This window comes from Pantherophis guttatus, chromosome 2 (assembly GCF_059756535.1).
Source record: "Pantherophis guttatus breed Tessera chromosome 2, ASM5975653v1, whole genome shotgun sequence".
Classification (NCBI taxonomy): domain Eukaryota; kingdom Metazoa; phylum Chordata; class Lepidosauria; order Squamata; family Colubridae; genus Pantherophis; species Pantherophis guttatus.
This window is the reverse complement of record NC_142064.1, coordinates 57,328,915-57,354,299: the sequence shown is the minus strand read 5'-3', so window position 1 is coordinate 57,354,299 and position 25,385 is coordinate 57,328,915. Positions and strand designations below refer to the sequence as shown.

General features: G+C 37.7%; 1 protein-coding gene across 2 annotated transcripts in view; it reads left to right on the top strand.

Moving 5' to 3' along the window:
- FBN2 (fibrillin 2) overlaps positions 1-25,385 on the top strand; it is a 125,622-nt gene that overhangs the window by 19,393 nt on the left and 80,844 nt on the right. For both annotated transcript variants that reach the window (XM_034410004.3, XM_087886020.1), the window contains exons 6-10: positions 5,410-5,607; positions 9,588-9,713; positions 19,905-20,030; positions 22,551-22,703; positions 23,732-23,935. In XM_034410004.3, coding sequence (XP_034265895.2) covers positions 5,410-5,607; positions 9,588-9,713; positions 19,905-20,030; positions 22,551-22,703; positions 23,732-23,935 — 807 coding nt within the window. The remainder of the gene's footprint in view (positions 1-5,409; positions 5,608-9,587; positions 9,714-19,904; positions 20,031-22,550; positions 22,704-23,731; positions 23,936-25,385) is intronic.

The following is a 25,385-nucleotide window of genomic DNA, read 5'->3' as shown; positions in this document are numbered from 1 at the left end:
ACTTTTTGCAAACTTCTGATAAGCAAAGTCAATAGGGAAGCCAATTCATTTAATAAACATGTTGCTAACTTAACAACTGCAGTGATTCACTTAAGTGTAGCAAGTAAGGTGGTAAAATGGGGCAAAATTCACTTAATGTTTTGCTTAGCAACAGAAATTGTGGGCTCAATTGTGGCCCTAAGTTGAGGACTGCTTGTATTAGTAAAGATATAACTGAATTAGAACTCTTCATGCTTGGTTAGTTTATGGTTCAGTGTATTGTGCCCCATGCGGCAATCCAAACTAAAAAATTCCTGAGAAACGACTACTTACGCTTGAATATATCTTTCAGTGGAGCAAAATTCAGGTTTTGTATAATTAATTCCAGTGCTGAATTTCTCTTGCTACCGGAAAATCTTTCATTCTGTTCAAATGTAGTAAGTTAAGTCTGTTATTTGACATATTATACTCCAGGATAATAAAGAAGAGGTCTTAGCTTTTAGTGACATTCCTTGAATAGTGTATCATGCACCATAACATTCCTAGTCCATCCATTTCTCTTAATAGAATTTAATATATAGTCTCCTGATGGTTTTTATTCCCATTCTCTGAAATAGTTTCAGTTGATGTGAATCCTCCTTAATAATATGGAGTTCAAACTGATTTTTTTTAATGTAGAGTCTTATCAATGCAGAATAAAGTAGATGCAAATTAGAATTCTTTGAATATAACCAAAAGCAGCATTTGTCTTTTTTTTTGTGCACTGTTGATTTATATTCTTTTATAATCAATTATTGTTCTGAGATCTTTTTCAAAATAACTTTTGTAAAGCTAGCCGTTACCTGTTCTGTACTTATTATTTGATTTTGGTTACTTACATGGATAATTTTGTAGTGTTGACTGTCAAATTTCATTCTACTGTTTTCAGTCTATTTCTATTCAAAATCTGTTATGAATTCTACTTTCTTCTACCACCTAAATTATCCCTCCCAATATTGTGTTGTCTGCAAATTTTGTAACTGTTTTTATCTCATCTAAATATAGGTAGTCCTCAACTTACAACCACAATTGAGCCCAAAATTTATGTTGCTAAGTGAGACATTTGTTAAGTGAATTTTGCCTCATTTTACCATCTTTCTTGCCATAGATCCTAAGTGAATCACTACAACTGTTAAGTTAGTAACATGGTTGGTAAGTGAATCTGGCTTCCCCATTGACTTTGCTTGTCAGAAAGTTGCAAAAAGTGATCACATGAACCTGGGACACTGCAGCCATCATAAGTATGATTCAATTCACAAATGTCTGAATTTTGATCACACAACTGTAGGGATCCTGCAATCCTGCAAGTGTGAAAAACGGTCATAAGTCACTTTTTTCAGTAACTTTGAACAGTTACTAAACAAACTGTTGTAAGTCGAGGACTACCTGTAATTAATAAAAATGTTGACTGTTAAAGGCCAAACACTAGATTTGGTGGCATTTTTCTTGATCACCTTTCCCCAGTTTATTTATCTATATATGCATTCCACCAATTCCTTTTGGTTCAGTGTTATAACAAACAATTATGATATACTTCTGAACTTATTTTTTAGTGAATTATACAGTCACTTTTTTGTTGTACTTAATAAGCTTTTCCTTCTCTTCATTGCCTTGTTCTACCCTGCCCTGGAGCTTATTAAGCCAACAGGAAGCTAAATAAATCTTTATTGTACTCTAAGCAAAGTTACTTCAGGGAAGGCATAGTTCAAATAGAAAAAAGGGAGGCTGCATCATATTCTAGAGGGTTGAGAGGTTTCTTAAAGTCAATCATGGCAATGGTTTCCCTTACAGTTGGTCCTTGTCCCATACTCAGTGTTAAAAATCCTACACCATACCAAAGAAAACCCCAGCTACCTTCTTTCCAGTCGTGTTACTGTAGCATCAACAGAAGATTGGGAGGCTCATATCTATGCTAGCAGAACCTTTCATTGATATATCTCTGGGGTTAAACAAAGGAAACTTGTTTTACATGATGGCAGAAGGGGATTTTGTCCTCGCCTTAATTCCTTACAACCAGCATACCTTTGACTTAGGCTTGCAGTCTTACTAAGTTGCAAAGAAGAATGGTATGTCTGGTAACAAAGTTCAACAATAATTTGTGCATTTTCCTAAAGGAAGATGTATGTTTTATATCAGGGCTCTCCTACCCCTGGGCCCTGGACCAGCACCAGTCTGCGCTGCCCCAGGAACCAGGCTGTACAAGCGAGTGAAGCCCTATTCACACATGTGCAGGATCCAGGCACTTCACAAAACCACGCGCCCTAGTCTGTGGAAAAACTGCCCTCCACGAAACTGGTCCCTGATGCCCAAAAGGCTGGAGGCCATTGTGTTAGATTACACAAAACAGTGAAACTAAGTGCTAAATAGACAGTAAATCTATGCTGGTAACTTAAGTATATTATTACTCAGTAATGTACATTACAATGTGTATAAGTATAATTTTGTATATTTTATAAGATGCTCTGCTTACTTCTTAATATCTGTATTCGGAATTGTAAATTTAAATAATTTATCATATCAACATTTATATGTTATATGTAAATATAAAACCTAAGTATTTTATAAGGTAATTGGAATAAACTATTTTACTTAATACATAACATACGTAGTTTTCCTTCATAATAGCATCTTAGAATGATAAAGCATGACTGCTTATTCAGCTATCTTGGTTTCCTGCTGAAGGCAGAAGCCAGCTGAAGGCATAAGGGTGAAAAGTAACTAACCATTGAAATTATTACAATATATTTAATTGTCAAGTTACAAGAAAGTAGTTTTGGGGAACTTTCCTAGGTACATTTTTCTATATAAATATTTATATTCATTATTGTACAGTTGCCTGTGGTTAGCTCTATTCCTGGTGTAAAAGACATACATTCTGGTTTTTTTTAGAATAAAACGTAGAACAAAATGGAAACATTCTTTTTAAACGAAATGTATTTTATAAATATAAATTTGTAAGATGTAAATTTCATTTAAATCATGAGAAAATAACAAAAGGTAATGGCATTTTTTTCCCATTTTAATTTGCTTGGGAAAGTGAAGGTTTTAAATTGGTGCCAGAAAGATTGTAATAGAGATGCCAGATACATTTCTTTAGGGAAGACATTCCATAACTGGGATGTCACCCTCAAAAGCTTTTTCTTTAGTTGTTTCTTAGCTTGTTTTCAGTAAGCCTTTTCTGGCATTTACTTATATTGGCTGCTTGTGACTCAATATAATTCAGCCCAGTTATGTATCTTACTATAAAGAATCCACCATCTACACATCAATAGCAGTCATTAAAGGTTGTGAAATATTTCTTTATCATTTTGTTTTTCCAATGCTTGAGATCCCAATGCATGTGAGCTTATATACTCTATATGTGTGTTTCTGTGTATCATTTTTAAGTAAATAATTGGAATTTCTGAATTTAAAATACTACAGATATTCAGTACCCTTTATTGACTTTTCTGTTCATAAGATATATTTTAACAAAATTAAGGAAACTGTATTTCATAATAAATATTTAAGAATTTTATATGAACATAGTTTAATGAGTAAAATAATTATCCTTACATGACAATGATACAACCTAGAATTTCTAGAAAACTAATGTTTGCAACTTGAAACATTTTTGTTCCTCAAGTTCTATATCTATATTCATAATTATTATTTATAATCCTCTAATTTTCCTTATTTACCTTCTGTAAAGCCATCCAACTCCTTATGATAAAGCTGAAGACAGTGGTTAGTCTGCACAAGTTGAGTAGAGTGAAATGTCCTATTATTTTGAAACGCGTGTGTGTGTGTGTATGTGTGTCTTGCTGATTCATAATATATATGTAGGTGCTTTTATTTTATTTATTTATTTATTTATTTTATTTGGCATATATTGACTTGGAATTTATTAGTATGATGAGGAGCCTTTTTTCAGCTCTTCTGGCTTTTTGTCCTTTGTAGTTTGTTTATTTTGACAGATGGACACAAACAATTCCAGAACCCGTCCTTTCCTTTAATCAATTTTGCATATGGACAAAATACATATTCCTTAAATTCAAAGATTCCAGGGATAATCAGCAGAGTAAGTTTTGTGACAAACAGAAGAGTGCTACCAGGAGCTGCTACATTAAATAAAGCCCTGTCTAGTTAAAAATATACTAACAGTAATTGTTAGTATACCTGGAATAGACTCTAACTAGTTCCCAGCTATAATTTGCATTGCTGTCCTTACTCATGTATTAGAGGACAAAGTACCTGAAGAAGGAAAGAAAGCCTAAAGGTGTTTCATGTGATTGACAATCCTCATTCAGTCCATAAAGTTCTAATTGGTCTATCCATATTGCCTGGAGAAGGCTTTAGGCTACATGTTCAATTTTGGTATAATTTTATGATGCATTCACATTTACAAAACTTTAATATCTATTAATTTTTTAAAATGTATATTTTAATATAATATTAAAAGTGTTTTTCAAATGAAAAGCTAAAGAGAATAATGTTAGGAAATCACATCCACACCCTCAGTTTACTAGGACTTTCTATGGAACTTTACAAGTCTTGACGCTTAGCTAGTCATTCAAAAAGAAATGAAGATTATTCAAATGGTATAATTCAGTAAAATGAATAACCACCGAAAAGGGGAATTGAGACTGAATAATCCAATCTGATAATGTGACTTTCAGCTTATTATAAGCCTAATCATGGGAGATATCACCCAGGGAAATATTTCCATGTTGGTTTGAATACAGACATCATCTAATTATGGAGGAGAATGTATTTCAATTAAGTTATTAATTGAATTTAACTCCTTTTTAATATCAGGAACAGGATAGAAGGTTAAAATAATCTGATTACAATTGTAAAACAAATGTTTACAGAAGTAAATATATAATCGTTTATTTGTTAAATTTCTGGTCTTGCAAATATTTGAATAACATGGCTATACTATGTTCCCCCTCCACCTTAAGTGATAACTTTTTGCATATGATCATTTTCTCAAATACCTTCTTTACCTGGATTATCTTTAATCTGTTTACATTTGTGTGTGTTTTCTGTAAATTGAAATAATAAAAAAGCAGCATTCTGAAATTTGGCATACTGTCAGTTGTATAATGTCTCTCATAATAGGATATTGTATAGTAGAGATTTTTATTACATCCTTCTATTATTTGAAAAGATAAACAAGATACTCTAAGACTAGAGTTTCAGTTTTAATATTTTTGGTGGTTATAAAAAATATTTTAAAAATCATGCCCTTGGACCTTAGAGATCAGTGGTTTATTGGGACAAGAGCATTAATGGGGAACAGATTATTGCATCGGATAACAGAACTAGATTGGAAAATTCCTGTGTGTTTAAACAGATGGGATGGAGGAACACTGCCTGTGCATTAAACTGTTTCCTTTTAATTTCCAGATTATAGAACAGGGCCTTGTTTTATTCAAGTCAACAACCAGATGTGTCAAGGTCAGCTAGCCGGTATTGTTTGCACGAAGACACTTTGTTGTGCAACTATTGGACGTGCATGGGGCCATCCTTGTGAAATGTGCCCTGCTCAACCTCAACCATGTCGTCGTGGTTTCATTCCAAACATCCGCACTGGAGCATGTCAAGGTGAGCAAAGTACTTTGCTAATGTTAAAAGTTTCCCTGCTATATCTTAGAATAAATTATCCAACCCAGATGATATTTATTCCTTTTTGTATACTGTTTACTATATGTTCAAAATAGCAAATATTTGTGCAAGTATCAATACTTACTAGGTTGCATTATGTTACAATAAAATTAATGTCTTTGGGAAAGAATGACATGCTACAAAGAAAACACGAAGCAAAAAGTACTGTATTGTACATTTGTTAATTAAGACACGGGTTTAATTTCTACATTAAAAAGTTGTACAGTTTTCTTGGATATTAATTATTAGGAACTTTCAAAATGTTTCAAATGCAAATGATCCATTTCAGGTTTTACCTATGATCTTCAGTTTGAAACAACTTTTTGTATTTGAAATTATCTCAATCATTTTGGATATGCTTAAACCAGGGGTGAAATGCTCCCGGTTTGGACCGGATTGCCCGATTCAGTAGCGATGGCGGCAGGTGGTTCAGAGAACCAGTAACAAAAATCCCTGCCCCCCCACCATGCCTAGCTGAGCCGCATGATCATCAGAGGCTTTTTTTTTTTTTTTACTTTTAAAAGCATTTTTTTCTTCGGCTGAAAAAATGCTTTTAAAAGTAAAAAAAAAAGCCATTGATGATCACACGGCTCAGCTGGGATCGTCAGAGCCTTTTAAAAGCATTTAAAATTCTTTTAGAAGGCTCTGATGATCCCAGCTGAGTTGCCTGATCCAGGGGTGGTTCTACTTACCTTTTCTACTGGTTCGCAACGGGATCGCTTGTTTTGCTCGCGCGTGCGCCTTCTGCACATGTGCAGATCACTTCTGATGACGTCAGGGTCAGTGGGCGGAGTCTCCCACCAGTTTTACTACTAGTTCTATAGAACTGGTCCGAACCAGGGGCAACCCACCACTGGCCTGATCGTCAGAGCCTTCGGTAGAAAAAATGCTTTTAAAAGGCTCTGACAATCCCAGCTGAGTTGCCTGATCATCAGAGCCTTTTAAAAGCATTTTTTTACAACCTCTTTAGCCGAAGAGGTTGTAGAAAAAATGCTTTTAAAAGGCTCTGACGATCCCAACTGAGTTGCCTAATCGTCAGAGACTTTTTTTCTTTTAAAAGCAAAAAAAAAAAAAAAAGAAAAAAGAAAAAAAAAGCTTTTTTTTTCATTTAGAAAAACATTTAGAAAAAAAATTTTTTTTTTTATAATTGGTCATAGATTGAGAATCATTAACATTTCTTCAATGGAAAAAATATTTTTATTTCAAGGAGAAAGGGAAACTTAGCATATTTTTGTTTACTGTGAGTACAAGGGGTGCTTGCAGATTTTACTCTGCTAATCGTTGCCAACTATAGGGGGCAATGCTTATTTCTGTTTCAAGGCCATAAGTAGGAGAATTCCTTTTAATTGCTTAATTACTTCATTTCATTCAACTGTGAAGCAGCTTCTTGTGAGGGAGTCAGACAGGGACTTCTTTGTAAAGTAATTGTCACTAGAGAGTTCATATATTGCTGTTTGCACATTAATTTGCTACTTAAAAACATCTGTAAATTGTTAGTACTAGCTAGTGCTTTCCTGACACACTTGGCTAAATTGAACAATAACAGTGGCAGATAAAGAATGTACTTATACTCATTAACTAAATGTATTAAGTGCCCATTGAAGCATGAGTCCAAAATAGAACATAATTTAAGAAATGAAAATGTTATTAGAATTAATTAATAAATTAGAAATATTGAAATGATTACAAATACTATGCTTCAGTTAGTATCAAGTTGGGCTGGATTGTATTTTATAGTATTTTAAATGCACAAACATCACCTTTTACCATTTTGTTGTTTAATGCTGTTTCACCATTGATTGTTTCACCTGTATTTCAGTGATTTTCCATCCATTAAAACATTCAGGTGACAGGAAAATTCTGTTTGTGCATTTACTATTTGGTGTTTATTGATATATATAAATTGTTAGTTTTTGAATGATAAACGAGCATGCATGTTTGGAATCATAGAAATTTGCTCATGATTTTATCTTGTTTCCAGTTTGTTGCTACATAGAACAACTGAAAGCAATCCAAGGAAATAATGGTCCAAATGGTATTGATACTACCCCACTGCATTATTATATTAGCATATAAATCGAACCAATAAATAAATAAATAAATATCAACTTTGACAAGATGCAGAATATATGAAACTGCACTCATTTTTCAGACACAATAGAAAAAAATGGGGCTGTTCATAGGTGCTCAATGACTGTTAATTATTAAATTACCAATATTGCTCATATTTCTGAAGACCTTGGTAGCAATATTTCCAGATATTTTATGGTAAAGGGAATGTTTATTGAATCATTACTGTTGCAACTACTAACTCATTAATTGAAGAGCTATTAAGCTTTTTCAGATAATTCTGTTGTAGACTACTTCCATGTGTAAAATCCTCTTCTTAGAAAGTATATTAATTTTATTAATCTACTCTGAAGCATATTAAACAGCCTAGACTGTGCACCAAAATGGAAATACATTAAAATGGTAAGCCTTAAGAAAACAGGATATGAATATGGCTTTATCTCAGTTTTAATCTAAATGATACATTATAGAAGTTAAAGTGTTTTAAATAAATTCAGTAAAACATAAATACTTCTTGCAATTCAATGGTGGGTTGCCCTCAGTTCGCACTGATTCTATAGAGCCGGTAGTAAAACCGGCGGGAGGCTCCACCCACTGACCCTGATGTCATGAAAACACTTCTGCGCATGCGCAGAAGAACGAGCGAAGCACGCGCACGGCCCCATTGCCAACCGGTAGTAAAGGTAAGTAGAACCCACTTCTGCTGCAATTATACCAGCTGGCCTGGCCTAAATCATCTCCTCTTTTAAATTTAAATTTTAAACATAAATTTTTAATCTGTTTAATTATGGGGTATTTTAAAATTCAGCATAAATTATTTAATTTGTTTTAATTTATTTTAGATTTTGTATTTCCTGTGTTTTATCTTCTGGCTGTTCACCGCCCTGAGTCCTTCGGGAGAAGGGCGGTATAGAAATTTAATAAAATAAAATAAATAAATAAAAATATACTAAAAACTTGATATTCATTGCTATGCTAGATGTTCCAAATCTTTTTTTCCACAGTATATATTCTTTCAGATTGTTGGATCTCTGAAAATATTTCTATATTATTATTTTACATAAGTTTGTTTACTTTAATATTAAAGTATAGTAACTGAGGGAAAGTGAGTTGGATCCATCCAAATGTACATTTCAGGATACATGTGCACAGAAATTTAAAACAAATAGCATTTTCTAAAACTAAAAAAAAAAAAAGCTTGCAAGGGTATTTTTTCTAAGATTTATAGTAATAGCAATAGGAATAGCACTTAGACACTGCTTCACAGTGCTTTACAGCCCCTCTCTAAGCGGTTTACAGAGTCAGCATATTGCCCCCAACAATCTGGGTACTCATTTTACCGACCTCGGAAGGATGGAAGGCTGAGTCAACCTTGAGCCGGTGAGACCTAAACTGTCAAACTGCTGGCAGCCAGTGATCAGCAGAAGTAGCCCGCAATACTGCACTCTAACCACTGTACCAACACAGCTCTTAGAACTTGGGCAGCATGGTGGCCTAATGGTGAAGATGCTCGCCTCCTACTTGGAAGATTGAGAGTTGAATCCTAGGTAGCAGCAGATGTTTCTTTTTTAGGACAGAAGGAAAAAATACCTGCTGCAAACTGCATGGTGTCAGGAAAGGCATCTGGCCAGTAAATATTTAGCTCCATCCAGTTGCCCAGACTGAAATTACAGGATCATAAAAAGGGAGAAATTTTCCATTGACCTTTCAAGAAATTTCTGTATGAGTTCTGTATTCCAGTTGTTACCAGCAGAAAAATCCTTTATTTAGAATGTCTTGCAGTCAAATAAGACTTATTTTGAAGAACAATGGAAGATAAATTTTTAGAGTTTATTTTACTTAATTTACAGATATAGATGAATGTCAGGCTATCCCTGGAATCTGTCAGGGGGGAACTTGCATCAATACAGTCGGATCATATGAATGCAAATGCCCTGCTGGTCATAAACAGAATGAAGCAACTCAAAAATGTGAAGGTAAGTGAAATAACTTTAAAAAATAATTTATAGTAGTTGGCACTATACTGCCTTTTGAAAGCATAGACAATGGAAACCCTACAATTTTCATGTTATTTGACCCAAAATAGCAATTGTGGGATTCCTAATGTTAAATAAAAACAATAAAGAATTTTTAAAATCTTTTTAATGCATATTATACTCTTCAAACAAAAATATCATTTGCTTTAAAATACAAATCTGAAAATATAACATTGACATAATTGGAGACTGAGGTTAAAAAAAGTCATTTTTTAAATGGATCTCCCATTTTCAGGGATTGAGAGAAGAGTGAGAGAAGTATTTAGTCAATAGATGAATATTTATTTTTTCCTTAATGTAACTGACTCACTGGCAAGAATCCTGTCTACTCCCTTCCTTTCCTGATACGTGCACAAAGCCAGTTCAAACATTGCAAAGGGGCAAAAGTCTTATAGACCATATCTAGGCAACATGCCAGGTTTAACATATTAATGATCCATGTTTCTTAAGTGGGAGGCTTGCAGTTTCAGTTATGTTTTAGTTACGTTTTCTAGGGGCAACCAAATTCAGAATGTTGGGTGGCTCCTTTTCTGGTTTTATTAATGCATAGAACTATAAGAATAGGCTTTTTAGAAGCTTCTGAACATGAGATCATACAGTTTTAAGTGCTTTATTAATAATAATACCAATTCTACTATTAACAAAAAAAAAAAGAACATTTATTCATTTGCATGCATCTGCAAAAATTTTCTGGTATATTGGTGGAATTATTTATTAGATACTTATTAGATACTTATTTGATGAAAGTATTTTAGCAAATAGATGCATTCTTCCTTATATTCCTTTATTTTCTCCTTACTTTACAAGGAGGAAAACTGTTTTTCCTGGCAGGCTGGCTTTTTATTAATTTATTCCATAGCTGGGAATTGGCAATCAGTTTTATAGCTATGTCTACTCCTGTTTTTGATGCCTGGTCTTTAAATATCAGTTCTTACTTCCCTGGCCTTGTTAGGACTTAAAACAATGACACAACTATGTTTTCTCCAGTTAAAAAGTTTCTGTATCCTTGTTAATCTTTAATAAATAGTTCCATATACATTTACTTTGGAGGTACTGTAGAGATGAATAAAAAAATCATACCATCTGCTAGGGGCCACTTCTAGTGTAGCTAATGGATTTATTACTTCTACATCACACATTTTAAATGAACACTGCAACCTTTGAAAGAGAAGGATAAAATTTAAAAAGTGCATCTAGTAAGATATGTTTGTCTGAAGTTACTTTAAACATGCCTTCTACATATTTATAAATCAACTTATTTTCATGCAATAATGGACTATAAAATTAACTATAGAAACAATCTTCCATATGAATCTGCCTTGAATAAGATATGTATTGCTCATTCTTCTATATATTCCATTCTATATATTCTAGCCATTAAGAAGGCTAGCTTTATGAGAATATGGGGCAAGGTTCTTTTCTGGTTTTACATCCTTTGCATAATCCATTTTATAATGAGTTTAATATTTTATTAAATGATGTTAACTGTATAAACACTATTTTAAAGAATTTTTCCTTATTAATTTTGATATATAGATGTTTGTTATTTAATTTATTATTTTTATTGTATTTTTATTACAGATTACAATTTCTAATTCTTTTTGGTTTTCTAATTTATTGTTTAAAATTCTTAAGTGCATTTAGTACTACGTGGTGGTTCAAAAATACTGTTAAGTAAAAAAAATATCCCTTCTGAACTTTATCACATGTTAAATTACTGGCTAACTATATATGATTTTTCTCATTTTTAAAGGAACAAAATAATAGAAAGATAATAAAAGAATAAGGTCGGATGGAGAACAAGACTATACTTTTACTCTAATGGAATCACTTCATTGATTCAATTGTGATTGTACATACTTCTTGAAGAAGGAAATAGAAGCAGTTTGTACTGCAGAAACTTAAATATTTTTTCCCAGCTTTGTTTCCAAATCCTACAGCAGCTTAGCATTTCCTTCCATCATCTAGGTACAGAAGCAACAATGCATGTATGCACTACTTTGTTTAAATCAATAAGGATGGCTGCAATTTTCAAAACACAAGGAAATGTAATTTGGATAGTGGGGTCAAAATTTGGAGTGGGACATCACTATTTTATTAAGAAATCTTTGCTTCTGAGATGAACTTCTCATTCATGGCTATTTTTTACAACTTATATAGCATGTACTAATTCCTTATCTACTATAATAGAGATGTAATTATATTTAATAAATTTATGCATGATTTACAATTGAAGTATTCTTTAGTATTATTGCTTTAGAAATGATACTATTACTGTAGTAATACTACTGAAGATTAGAATTCTGAGTATTAATATACATATTGAAGTATGGTAGTCCTCTACCTTCCTATAGATTGTGTTTTGGGGTGGAATGGAAATAGAAGAAATGTTATTCTACTTGGCCTCAAATAATCGTGAAATACTTTTTCAAATACATGCTTTCATTATACTCCATTACCATTTTTGTGCTCAAAGTGAACATAACAAGTCAAAGAAATATGGATTTCCTTGATGAGGGTGTGACATTGTCCAGATGAGGGTTGTATCAGTCGGATTTGATGCTGGCTGAATCATAATTTTTGACCACTCCCCTTGCTCCGCCCCTTTCATGCCCAGTTTAGACTCAGTCGGCCTGAGAGAAACATCTCCTACAGATCTGGCTATACAGCCCAGGTCTGTTCAATATCACAGAATTGTAAGTCTTTTTGACCACCTTTTTATTTCTCTAGTTTAAAATTGTTACTTCCCCTTTAAATTTTCCTAAGGTACCGGTCTACCAGGCTATATATATATATATATATATTTTTCCCCCTTCTATTGTAGCCTGCCGGTTTTGCCTTGCTAGAGCGTCCTAAGCTGCCAGGCTTTGCTTCGCTCCTGGTGGCGGCCATTTTGAAAGCCCCATTTTAAAAGGGAACTTTTTTCCTTTTTCTTTTTCCTGTCTTTTTTGGGGGGGATTTTTTTGATCTATCCCACCAACGATTGTTTAAGGGGCCCTAGACCACAATACCACCAACAATAATAGCGATTCCCTAATTTTAAGGGAAATCGCCAAATCGGGCCGCCGCCCACGCTACAGTGATCCCAAAACCGCTGATCAGCTATAGAGCGGTTAATTGAAGCGCCGCGGCAATTTTAAAAGGAGTTTTTTGCCGCTTTGCCACCAACGAGTCTGCAAGTTTGGGGGGGGGCAGCAAGCTTCTTCTTGCCTCTCCCTGTGGCATTTCCAGCCAGTATTTTTTATTTTTTCTCTTCGTGGCTGTGGGGGCGCTGAGGAGGTCCGTTTCTAGGCTTGACTAGACAGATACCTCCAGAGCAGAGTTTCCTCCTGCTCAAGTGTGACCTGGCAGCCATCGTGCTTAACGCCAGAGTCGTTGCCATCTCAAATTTCAACCACGTGGCGAAACTGAAACCAAAAGCTATTTCTCCAGTCGACATCGTGGTCGCAGTGAGTATACTAAAGATGGCAGATCGCTCTTCCCATGGGGAGGAAAATACTATGTACACTGGGAAGAAATCAACTTCCAAACGTAAGCACCTTTCTAAGCCTGAGGAGAAGGATTTAACAAAGAGGCATAAATCTCTAGAAAAGCAAGCTAGTGAAGTGCCTGCAACTGAGCCTGGTAAGGGGACCCCCCCCATCTACCCCCCCTCCTCCCATTTCAACTGTTAGCCAGGCCTGGTCTTCGGAGGGAGAGGGTAATGTTCTTCAACAAGACCAAAGCAATTTGCAAAACCCCTTTGCAAGTCAATTAATGACCCCTGCAACTCCTGTATTTGGTGGGCATGCAGCTGCAGCTGCTTCAACAGGTGAATCCTCTATGCCTGTGCTAACCCCCGAAGATCCTTTAAAAAATGTGCAAGAAGGATTGAGAATTCTGATTGAACAGGCCATTGCTTCTAGAATGGCAGCCAATATTCATGGTCACCACTCTGGCTCTGCTATTTCAGAGCGATCTGCCCGTATTAGAATTTCTCCTGCAGTCAGTCTTACTGGCTCTCATTCTCCTGCAGCCTCCAGAGTTAGTGAAGCCTTTGTGTTTGAGGAAGAGAGACATTCTGACCTATCAGATGATGAGGGGATAATCCAAGATCAACCTGCCTTTACAGGATTATTTCCCCCCAATAAATTCAAGTCTTTATTGCATAAGGCTCGCTTAACAGCCGCCTTAAAGGAAGATGAATATTTTCAAGAGATGCAGGAGGCTCAAAAGGGTGGACTACAGGGACCTTTTTCTGAACCCCCCCCTGAACTTTGTTATGTACCAACTCCACAACTGTTCATAGACGTGGTAAAGAAACAGTGGGCTGGGCCTGCAACCATGGCATCTGCACATGGTTCAGATAAGAAATATTATGCTGTTGCTCCAAAGTTTGCTCAACTCTTGCAAGTTCCACCTGTAGACAGCCCTGTAGCGGCCCTTTCCTCTTCTTCTTCATACGTAACTGGGGATACTTCTGAAGGTCTAAGGCCAGAAGACAAAAAGTTAGAATTTCTGTTTAAAAAGAACCATCAGGCCTCGGCATGGGCAATTCAATCAGCTTCATCAGCCTCATTTTTTAATAGAACTACCATCCTTTGGCTTCAACAGTTACAGGCAAGGGTACCCCCCAGTGAGGTTCGCCTTCATCAGGATATTAATAAAATCATTGCTGCCACTCAATTTTCGGCTGATGCAACCTTGAATTCAGCCAAATTTGCATCCAGAGCCTTAGCCTCTACAGTTTCAGCCCGCAGGATGCTCTGGCTTCGCCAATGGCCTGCTGACCTTAAGGCCAAATGGCGCTTGGCTGCAGCTCCATATTCTGCAAACAAACTATTTGGGGAATCACTTGAACCCCTTCTTGTAGAGACACGGGATAAGCGAAAAATTTTGCCCTCAACATACAAACGGGCTGAAGGAAGACCCTCTCCATATTACAGAAGGCCTTACTTTCGTTCCTACCCCCAGGGAGGCCCCTCCAGGCAGGAATATCTTCAGGGATCCTATCGATCCTCGGACTGTCAATATTTTCGGGACAGGAGCAGACAATTCCAGCCCAAACGGTCCTTTCGGGGTTCTGGTTTCCGCCAGTCCCGCAGTCGTAAGTGACTCACTACCAAATCCTCCAGTAGGGAGTCGCCTGTCCCTCTTTGCGGACAGGTGGGAAAGGTCATCTTCAGACCTTTGGGTTCTTTCAGTTGTGAAATTCGGCCTCCCCCTGGAATTTCTCTCCAGGCCTCCAACCCACTTTCTTCAATGTCCAACTTCCAAAAGCGAATCCAGACGTCAGTTAATGAACCAAGCAGTTCAGCACCTACTACAGATTCACGCCATAGAGGAGGTCCCCCACGATCAATGGAAACGGGTATTATTCCATCCTGTTCGTAGTTCCAAAGCGGTCAGGGGGGTGGAGAGCCATTCTGGACTTAAAAAATCTCAACTCATACATAGTGTATCGCAGATTCAAAATGTGTTCACTAACCTCTATTCTTCAAGGGATTCGTCCCAACGATTTTCTAGTTTCCATAGACCTCATGGAGGCTTATCTTCACATTCCCATCCTGCCAAAGCATCGACAGTATCTCCGATTCAGCTATGCAGGAAAGCATTTTCAATACTGGGCTCTTCCCTTCGGACTGGCATCTGCACCAAGGGTCTTCACAAAGGTCCTGGCGGTGGTGGCGGCTCACCTGAGACAACAACCGGTAAGGATCCAGGCTTACCTGGACAATATTCTGATTCAGGCTCACTCTCAAGAGCAAGCCTTACACGACCTACACCTCACGATTCAAACCCTGAACGACCATGGGTTCTTGGTCAACTACAAAAAAAGTCAGTTAGTGCCAGTCACCAGGATCACCCATCTTGGCGCCATCATAGACGCAGCCCAGGGGACCGTCTACCTAACCTTGGAACGACGGTCAGACATCAGGGACCTAGTAGCTCTCATTCGCAGAACTCCATCAGTTCCATTGGCCACTCTATCCAAGCTCTTAGGCAAGATGGTCTCCTGCGTCCAGATCGTCCCATGGGCACACCTTCACGCTCGCCACTTGCAGTGGTTCCTGCTTCCTTTTCAAAAGAAACGCCAAGCTCACACCATGTCAACAGTCAAAGTTCCACTCTCAGTCAGGCGATCGCTAGGTTGGTGGACATCGCCTTCTCTCGACAAGGGGTGTCTCTTCATGAATCACGACCGACTTGTACTCACTACAGATGCCAGCCTTCACGGATGGGGGGCTCATCTTGCATCACACGTGGCTCAGGGCCGTTGGTCTGCATCAGACCTCGCCAACCCTATCAACTGGCTGGAGCTGAAGGCCATTCGTCTCGCTCTCACGCACTTTCACCGGTTTGTGCAACACCGTCATGTTCTGGTGTTGACAGACAATATGGCGGCGAAGGCACATGTCAACCATCAAGGGGGCACCCACTCAAAGCGCCTCATGGAGGAATCATTTCGCCTGGGCAAGTGGGCAGAACAACACCTCCTCTCCATCAGAGCGGACCACATTGCGGGGTCGGAAAACACACAGGCGGATTTACTGAGCAGGACAGAGGTGGACAACAGCGAGTGGCAGATTCATCCCGACATATTTCATCAGATTTGCAACAGGTTCGGCATCCCAGCCATAGATCTCTTCGCCACACACCTGAACAATCAGCTTCCTCGCTTCTTCTCGAGGTTCCTGACGCCAGGGGCGGAAGGGGTCAACGCTCTCCGTCTCACCTGGCCGCCAGGTCTTCACTACGCCTTTCCGCCGCTGCCTCTGATTCCGGCCCTGATTCGGAAGGTCATCGCCGACAGAGCAGAAATTATCCTCGTGGCTCCCCACTGGCCACGCCGTCCGTGGTTTGCAGACCTGGTCAGTCTCTCCACATTTCACCCTTGGAGGATTCCACCAGACGAGATTGTACTGCGTCAGGGGAACCTTCTTCATCCGGACCCTCAGTGGCTCCAACTGACTGCATGGCGCTTGAAGGGGCCCGTCTAAGGCAGGACAATTATTCAGATAGGGTGATTCACATTGTTCAAGCCTGCAGACGTAAATCCACAGTCAGACTTTACAATATCTCCTGGCTCGCCTTTTATAGGTGGTGCCGTTCCCGGCAGATAGATCCTGTTTCAGCCTCACCTGCCCAGATCTTGGAGTTCCTCAGAGATGGGTTTGACCGTGGTCTGGCCCATAGTACCCTTCAGAGACATGTGGCGACTCTGTCTACGGCCTTGTCCAGTCCATCCGGCCGACCACTCACTCAGCACCCTGTGATAAAAAAGTTCCTGCGAGGAGCCAGGCTCTTGCGGCCCTCCTCGATTCATAGATACTCTACTTGGGATTTGCCCAAGGTCCTTAACGCTTTAACTGAGACTCCCTTTGAACCCCTCCGCACGGTTCACCTTCGCTTTCTCACCCTTAAGGTGGTTTTCCTTATAGCCATAACTTCAGCCCGTCGCATTTCGGAGCTGGCAGCCCTCTCAGTTAGGGAGGATCTCTGTGTTTTCCGGCCGGACACAGTTATTTTGAGATTGGACCCTTCCTTTATTCCCAAGGTTAATTCCCCCTTTCACAGGGCCCAAGAGGTTATTTTGCCCAATTTCTGTCCCCGGCCCTCTCATGCCTTGGAACGAAGGTAGCATACCTTAGATGTACGGAGGGCCCTAAAGATTTATATCAAAAGGACTGCTCCCTTCAGGAAGTCAGAGGCTTTGTTTGTTTCCTTTTTGCCAGGCTCCCTAGGGCTCAAAGTCTCTTCTGCCACAATTGGTAGATGGATCAGGGCTTGCATCGCCTCGGCATATCAGGCCCAGGCGATTCCTGTTCCCAATAGCATTACTGCCCACTCCACTAGGAGTGCTGCTACCTCAGCAGCTTGGGCGACTCAGGCCTCCCTTGAGAAGGTATGTAGAGCAGCCACCTGGTCTACCCCCTCGCCATTTATTCGTCATTACAAGATAGATACCTTTGCTTCTGCTGAAGCGTCATTTGGCAGGAAGGTTTTGCAGCAGGTGCATCGTGCGAGGGTCTCTCCAGGCCCTTCGACATCCCGCCCTTGAGACAGCCAAATCTTTGGTATGTCCCTCATCTGGACAATGTCACACCCTCATCAAGGAAATTGGGCATTGGTCTTACCTTAAATGCCAGATTTCTTGAGTGGGGTGACATTGTCCAGCCCCTCCCTCTGTCTCAGTGCCTGTACAGTTTATTGTTCTTGTTCAGTAGTTTTTTTCCAGTTGTCCCGTTGGACCGATTTACTTTCCTCCTGATAACGGTGGTTCCTGTTGGAGATACTTCTGGTGGCCTTCCTTCGTCAAAACTGAGTATGAAAGGGGCGGAGCAAGGGGAGTGGTCAAAAATTATGACTCAGCCAGCATCAGATCCGACTGATACAACCCTCATCTGGACAATGTCACCCCACTCAAGAAATCTGGCATTTAAGGTAAGACCAATGCCCATTATCTGCTCTACTACCTGAAGTGATATTGAATATAAGTTCTGGATCTTACAAAAAAGTATGGACATACTTTCAATCTGATACAATAAGAAATATGTACTGTCCTATCAATTTGGGCATAGGGATGAGGTGCTGTGTACATTGTACTGCTGAGTGCAACATGTGCATATTGTATAATCCAGTGTGTAAAAGAATAGTAATTAGAGAGATCTGAAGTATTTACTTGATTAGCTTGATTACAAAGAAGAAGTCTTACTTATCAGAAAAATAATATGTATGAAACTTACATATGCATATTTCTAGTATCCAGCAGGACTGTCCCCCCCCTCCCCAAAAGAAGAATCTAGATTTCCAGAAAATTCTGCACAGGTGTCATTTTCTGTATATAGGTAATGGTATTAAAAATGACTGTCCAACAGAACATTTGACAGCTACAGAAAGAAATAACAGTGATGTTCTTACCTCATCTTAAACAAAAGCATCCTTTCTAACATTGGTCCCTTCTGACCTACATTTTCCAAAATGTGTGTGCTTTATTAAAGTGATATAGCCAACAGAGTGTGACATGAATCTAACAGCTGCCCTGACATACTTTCTTCAGAAAATTTCAGTTTAAAATGCTGTTAGAAATTTGGTATGTATCTCTGTTCTGAGATTCATAGATAAGTCTTCTTTCTTGACAGATCTTCACTACATTGTTTTGTCTTCCATTAATCTTTTTGATATGTACATGTGGGATTTCTGTAGTCTAAACATCTTTTAAAACATAGAGGAACAGAAATATAAATAAAATGAAGGCATTATTTTCAAGAAAGCTATAGTGTTTTGACCCTCTTACAGGGGTGAAATCCAGCAGGTTCTGACAGATTCTGGGTAGTGGAAATTTTGAGGAGTTCGGAGAACCGGCAAATACCACCTCTGGCTGGCCCCAGAGTAGGGTGGGAATGGAGATTTTGCAGTATCCTTCCCCTGGAGTGGGGTGGAAATGGAGATTTTGCAGTATCCTTCTCCAGCAACGCCCACCAAGCCACACCATGCCCACCAAGCCATGCCCAGAGAACCGGTAGTAAAAATAAATAGATTTCACACTGCCCTCTTACCTGAATTATTAAAAGCCTTCTTGTCTTTTGAAAATTGCAGCCACATTGTTGTTTTTACACCTGGCTAATGAAACAAAGCACTGTGTTTTAATTTTTTCTAACAAAAGAGACTTTCCCCCATGCTTATCATCTTTCATAATTAGATATTTTGTATCAGTGTAGGATTTTTACATAGATGAGATGCTTTTTTGTTGATGAGATTTAATATCCATTTTATGTTAAAGAAGTGTCTTATCTCCCCCCCCCACAGTTTAGCTTTATCCTATATACATTTTCTATAGTATAATGACATTTTGTTACAGTTGCAGATCACAAATTACATAGGATTTCCTATACTCTATTGAGTATGCCCCATTACTTGATATCTTTTTAAATATGCTAATATTAGTTCTGGAAATCAGATATAAAAGTGCAGGAGAATTCAATATTTGTAGATATATATCAAATCAGAATTCCAGCTTGCATATAGAGCCCAAGATAGTGCACTCATGGATATCATATTTAATAACATAAATATATTTAAATATAAATATAATTCTAATTAAATATAATTCTTTGTGGAGAATCATTCTTCATTTGTTTAAATCTATAGATATTAATGAATGCAGCCTCATCCCAGGAATCTGTGATGCTGGTGAATGTTCCAATACAGTTGGAAGTTATATTTGTTTATGTCCACGTGGCTTTGCGACATCCACAGATGGCTCTCATTGCATTGGTAAATTACCATACCCCAAAGTAGCAATTTTTAAGATCCTTTCTATGGATTTTTCTTTTTTATTTTCATTTCATTTGTTACTAGTCTCTCAAGTAACTTTCTAATCTTTACCCTATTCTGCAGTGGAAGTTACTTGATTCTGAAGATCTTGTTCAGAGAACATTGTATCAGATGGTATGCAGTATTGTGTTCTCAATTATTTTGGGAAGAGAAAACGTTATGGTCTTATGTATTTTTGCCTTTTTTCTACACTTTTTTTTGTAAGAGATCATTTTGTACTCTTTATCCTATATCAGAAAATCAACTCAGCCGGGAATATGCTAGGTATCAAGTTAATAGCTCAAAGACTTCAGAATAACTTGATGAGATTTTCTGCACTAAAAAGAAAAATTCATGAATGTAAACAAGCATCCATCCTAAACAGACAGTGGGGAGGCCAAGAGAAGAAATCCAAAGCTTTTCTTCTGAAAGGGGGGTAGTTCTTCAAGAGGGCACAGAAACTCAGAGTAAATTCTGAGGCACTATTCTATGGTACTGTTCCTCAGAAACTGCCATCTATCTTACTGTATATGGTTATATATACATTTCTGCTGAACAATAAAGATACACTTTCTGGCCACATTTGTCATGGTTTCCCTGGGAGCTTAGAAGGCACAATTAAATTATTTATTACAAGGAAATTTCTTTGTACATAAGCCTTATAGAAAGGTGCTACAGACTTTCTCTTATAAATGCCTGCTAATCCATCCAAGTGATCTCCTAGATCCGTGATGGCAAACCTATTGCACGTAACCTATGGCACCAACCTGGTGTGAGACACCCCCCCGCGCCCTGTTTTGGCTTCCAGGTTGGTGCAGGAGGCTTTCCAGGGCCAAAACGGGGCACGGGGCCTCACGCAGTCCCACGTGGCCCGTTTTGGCTTTCAGGTTGGTGCAGGAGACTTTCCAGGCCCAAAATGGGGTGTGAGGCCCCCTGTGCCCCGTTTTGGGCCTGGAAAGCCTCCTGTACCAACCTGGAAGCCAGAACAGAGTGCAGGGGGCAGAAGCACATGTGTAGGGGGGCCAGGGCGTATATGCGGGGGACACACACATGTGGGGACGTGTATGAGGCGCATGTGTGTGGGGCACTCAAATTGCATTTTGGGTGTTCAGGCACGCGCACATGCATTCATGCGCATGCATGCTTTGGGCACTTGGCACCAAAAAGGTTAACTATCACTGTCCTAGATACAAATACTAAGTAGCAAATTCACAACCCCAAGTTAATTTCTAGCCACAAGATTCCTGAAAATATCCACCTGACAAACTTGATAATCTAAGTCAACAAAAGATGTACAAAATAAAAGTAGATTAGCATGCCAATTATAAAAAGATAATTAAATGTAATTAATATTAAAAATATTATGGAGATGCATTCAAATGTCTCTTTAAAGATTGATCTGAATATGTTATTCTGTAAATAGTTTTCTTGATTGAAAATAAATCTATAGCACCTGCCTCATCCATCGATTTTCATTTAGAAAATTAAAATTAAATTGTGATCTAAATTTAAATAAGGCAGAAGAGGATAAATGTATTGGGTGAAGAATCAATTTATTAAAAGCGAGGGGTAAAAAGTGATGACTTTTTTAATCCAAGCATACACATATTCTATTCTGACCAGACTCATTTTTCCCTCAAGACTTGCCAATTTAAACCTATGACACTTTTCACAAATCAGTAATTTATAAAATGTGGTTAATTTGCTAATTGCTATTCTAATATTTCTCACCTTGACAACTTTAAAATCCCTGACTTCAACTTCCAGAATTTCCCAGATAACATTGGGTTATTTTGACAGCTCACAGTAATTTCCTCATGGCTTTGAATCCAGATGGTTGAAGTCCCAATAGTTAAGTTTCAGCATATTTTGGTCTAGTCACCATTTCACTTAGTGATCATTAGTTTTTAATATTTTTAATAATAATAATTATTATTATTTGTGAAGAATTGTTTTTTAACTTTATTGTCCCCTGCCCAAAGTTGCTTGTTTTGGGAGATGGATAGCTATATAAATTTGAAAAATAAATAAATACATTTTATGGTTCTAGTTAGTTTTTAAAGTACTGTGTGGGGGTTTTTGAGGAAAAGGGGGAGGATTTGTATTTATAATAGAAGACTTTTCTATATCACTCAGGGTTACTTTGTTAAAAATGGATGTCTATATACCGGTAAGTGCTGTAACTAAATAAACAAATCATTTCTTCTTCCCACTGTGAGTTTCAGTGAAAAAGGAAAAGTCTGAAGTAGTGCCTAAGTATGGAGTCACTTGACTGATTTGTGATATAGATATAAATTTATTTGCATACTTTTTTCTTTTTTTCTCTGTGGCCTTCCCAAATGTTCTTAGCTATATTCACAACAATGGTGGGTCACAAATTGCAGAGGGTAGTGTTGCCTGTTTCACTGATTATATTTATAATAGTTAAGAAAATGTTTTTACTAAATGCTCCATTAATAATTTTTCAAAATTAATATCCAGATCAAAGAGCAGGTACTTGTTTCTCCAGTCTGCTGAATGGTCGCTGTGCACAAGACCTTCCAGGCAGGTTTACCAAGATGCAGTGCTGTTGTGAGTCTGGACGGTGTTGGGCTCTTGGATCCATTCCAGAAATGTGTCCTGTTAGAAGCTCTGGTAAATATCTTAGTTGTTAAAATTACTAGAAAAACTCATTTTAATATCAATCCTGAAATCATGAAAAGGCTTACTTTAAAGTATTTATCAAATTAAGCCCCACTGCTTCTGATTTGTTATTGATCGAGCCAGTTTTTCCTATTGTTATTTGAAGTAATTCTTTAAAACAAAATTTATTTGAGGGAATTATTAATCATTTTGATTTAATGAAGCAACTTTCATTTCATTACATTGTTAAATTAAAATGATAACAATTTTTTATATCTTTATTCTGTTGGATCCTCGAAGAGTGAGGTTACATACAGAAAGCTTCAACCAACAGAATGTTTCTGAAATAAAAAAGCATCAAGAAAATTTACTTATATGAGCTGCTTGTCTGCATAGAGAAATGATAATTTCCTATATTGCACTAAAGAGTTGTTCTATATAGAAGTCCTTTTATCCTTTAAGCTAATTGAAATACAACATCTTCAGTTAGTAGCTCATTGACTTGCTGAGTAGGACAACAACATTTGTAGTGGCTGATGGAGAATATTGATGTGGGAAATAATTCAGAGATATTCTTCATTTTAATGTTGCCTCTATTATCTGCATCTATGTAGATTTGAACTAGCTTTTATTTTTTCTTTTGGTTATTTCATTTACTTTGATTAGAATAATCTTTTTCTTATTAAAAGCCTACATCATTTCCTGAGAAATGTTGACTTAGAGTGTGATTGTATTGGAAGTGACTTAAATTTTATCTAAATGTTCACCGTTATCATCAATATTTATCATATAGTAAATTAAATCTAAATTGTTAACTAAATAAAATGTATACTAGATCTAATAAAATGTTATACTCAAGTACTTGAGTACTATCTACTCAATAGTTACTCATTTTTGTATGTGAAGAATAGTAAATCTTACGTGAAATCCTGTTTTTCAAATAAGTACATTGATGTCTGTATGCTTTTTTTGAAAGATGTGTGATCTTATAATTTGCATTTTTTGGAAAACATGATTATAAATGTTTTTAATTTTTGTAGATGAATATCGTGGGCTTTGCATAGATGGCATTCCTGTTATAGGGGGTTCCAGGCCTGGTGGCACAGGAGGAAATGGCTTTGGCCCAGGAACAGGATTCATCCCTATTCCTGGTGGAAATGGGTTTTCCCCAGGTGTGCATGGAACAGGAATAGGAACTGGTGGCCAAGGTCCCACAGGAAATGGCCCCATCATTACAGGACTGAGTAAGTTGCTTGATTGCATAATTATAAAACTGAAAGCTCTTACAGTAAACCTTTTCTGGTTCATGCTTAAAACTAATAGGATTTTTTATGTCTACTTTATAAAATATGGCTAACAATGTAAACTTTTTTTTTTCAGTAAAAAGTAAATGTGATTTCTTTCCATTGCTTCTCAAGTTGCTTTACATTCCCAGCATACTCCAATTGCACTTATGAACCATTCAATATGTGCAGTATTATGCATCCTCAATTTTTTTAAAAAATCTTCTTATATTTTAAGCCTATATCCACAACCAATGACTAATTTAATCTTACGTAAAATTTCAAATTTATTATATATTCTAACCAGTGGTGGGTTTCAAAATTTTTTTACTACCGGTTCTGTGGGTGTGGCTTGGTGGGCATGGTATGGCTTGGTGGGCGTGGCAGAGGAAGGTTACTGCAAAATCACCATTTCCTTCCAATCAGCTGGGACCTGGGAGGCAGAGAATAGATGGGGGTTAGTCAGGATTTTTAGTACCAGTTCTCCGAACTACTCACAATTTCTGCTACCGATTCTCTAGAACTGGTCAAAACTTGCTGAAACCCACCTGATTCTAACTAATTTTTGATAAAAAACATTAATTGATCTACTTTTGGTCTTTTCATGTTTTCATGCATTATGGGTTCTCTTTCCAATTTCTTCTTGATAGGGAACAGAAACTGGCAGTGACACCCACACACTCTAGCTGCTTTCTTTAGATTAATGAAAGAAGTATCCCAATGAAAGGTGTACCTCTTTTGGGCATCTGGGAAAACACAGACAACTCTTGTATTGCAATGTTGTGATACTGCTTTCATCAGTCCCCACTGGTGGATGCCAGTGGAACCTGATTTCTAGTTCCAAAATTGCGGTACAACCAAGTTATGTAAGGAATGAAAAATGATGAATCTCAATGTTATGTGAGAGAAATCTGCAATTCTGCTTAAATTAAGAAGAAACCAAACAAAAACTAATAGGAAAATACATATGTGCAACTAGTCACTTAGTGACCAAAGTTAGGATAGTTGCCCCAACCTACTTGCAACCTGGTTTCAAAGTTATGCCCACTGTAGTGCTCCTGTTGTCATTCACCCTTATGATTGAATGCAGGTATGTTGCAGAGCTGTCTCCATAGATCCCTCTCACCAATCCTGGCCCACTGGATCTCTGCAGGCCTTTTCCCTGCTCCCAAGCTAGCCACTCAGGGAGCCTCAATCCGGTTGCAGAGGTTACAATGTGTGCGAAGCTGTTGAAGCTTCCAGGCCTTGGGCTTGTTTCCTAATCAGCCACTCAGCCACCTAGGGCTTTGCAGGACTTGGCCTGTTCTTCAGCCAGTTTCAGGACCCAGCAGTACTCAACTCATCTTTCTCCTTTTGCAACTTCTGAGAGAGGCACCCAGCAGATGTGAAGCTCAGCTTTCCTACAGAAGAA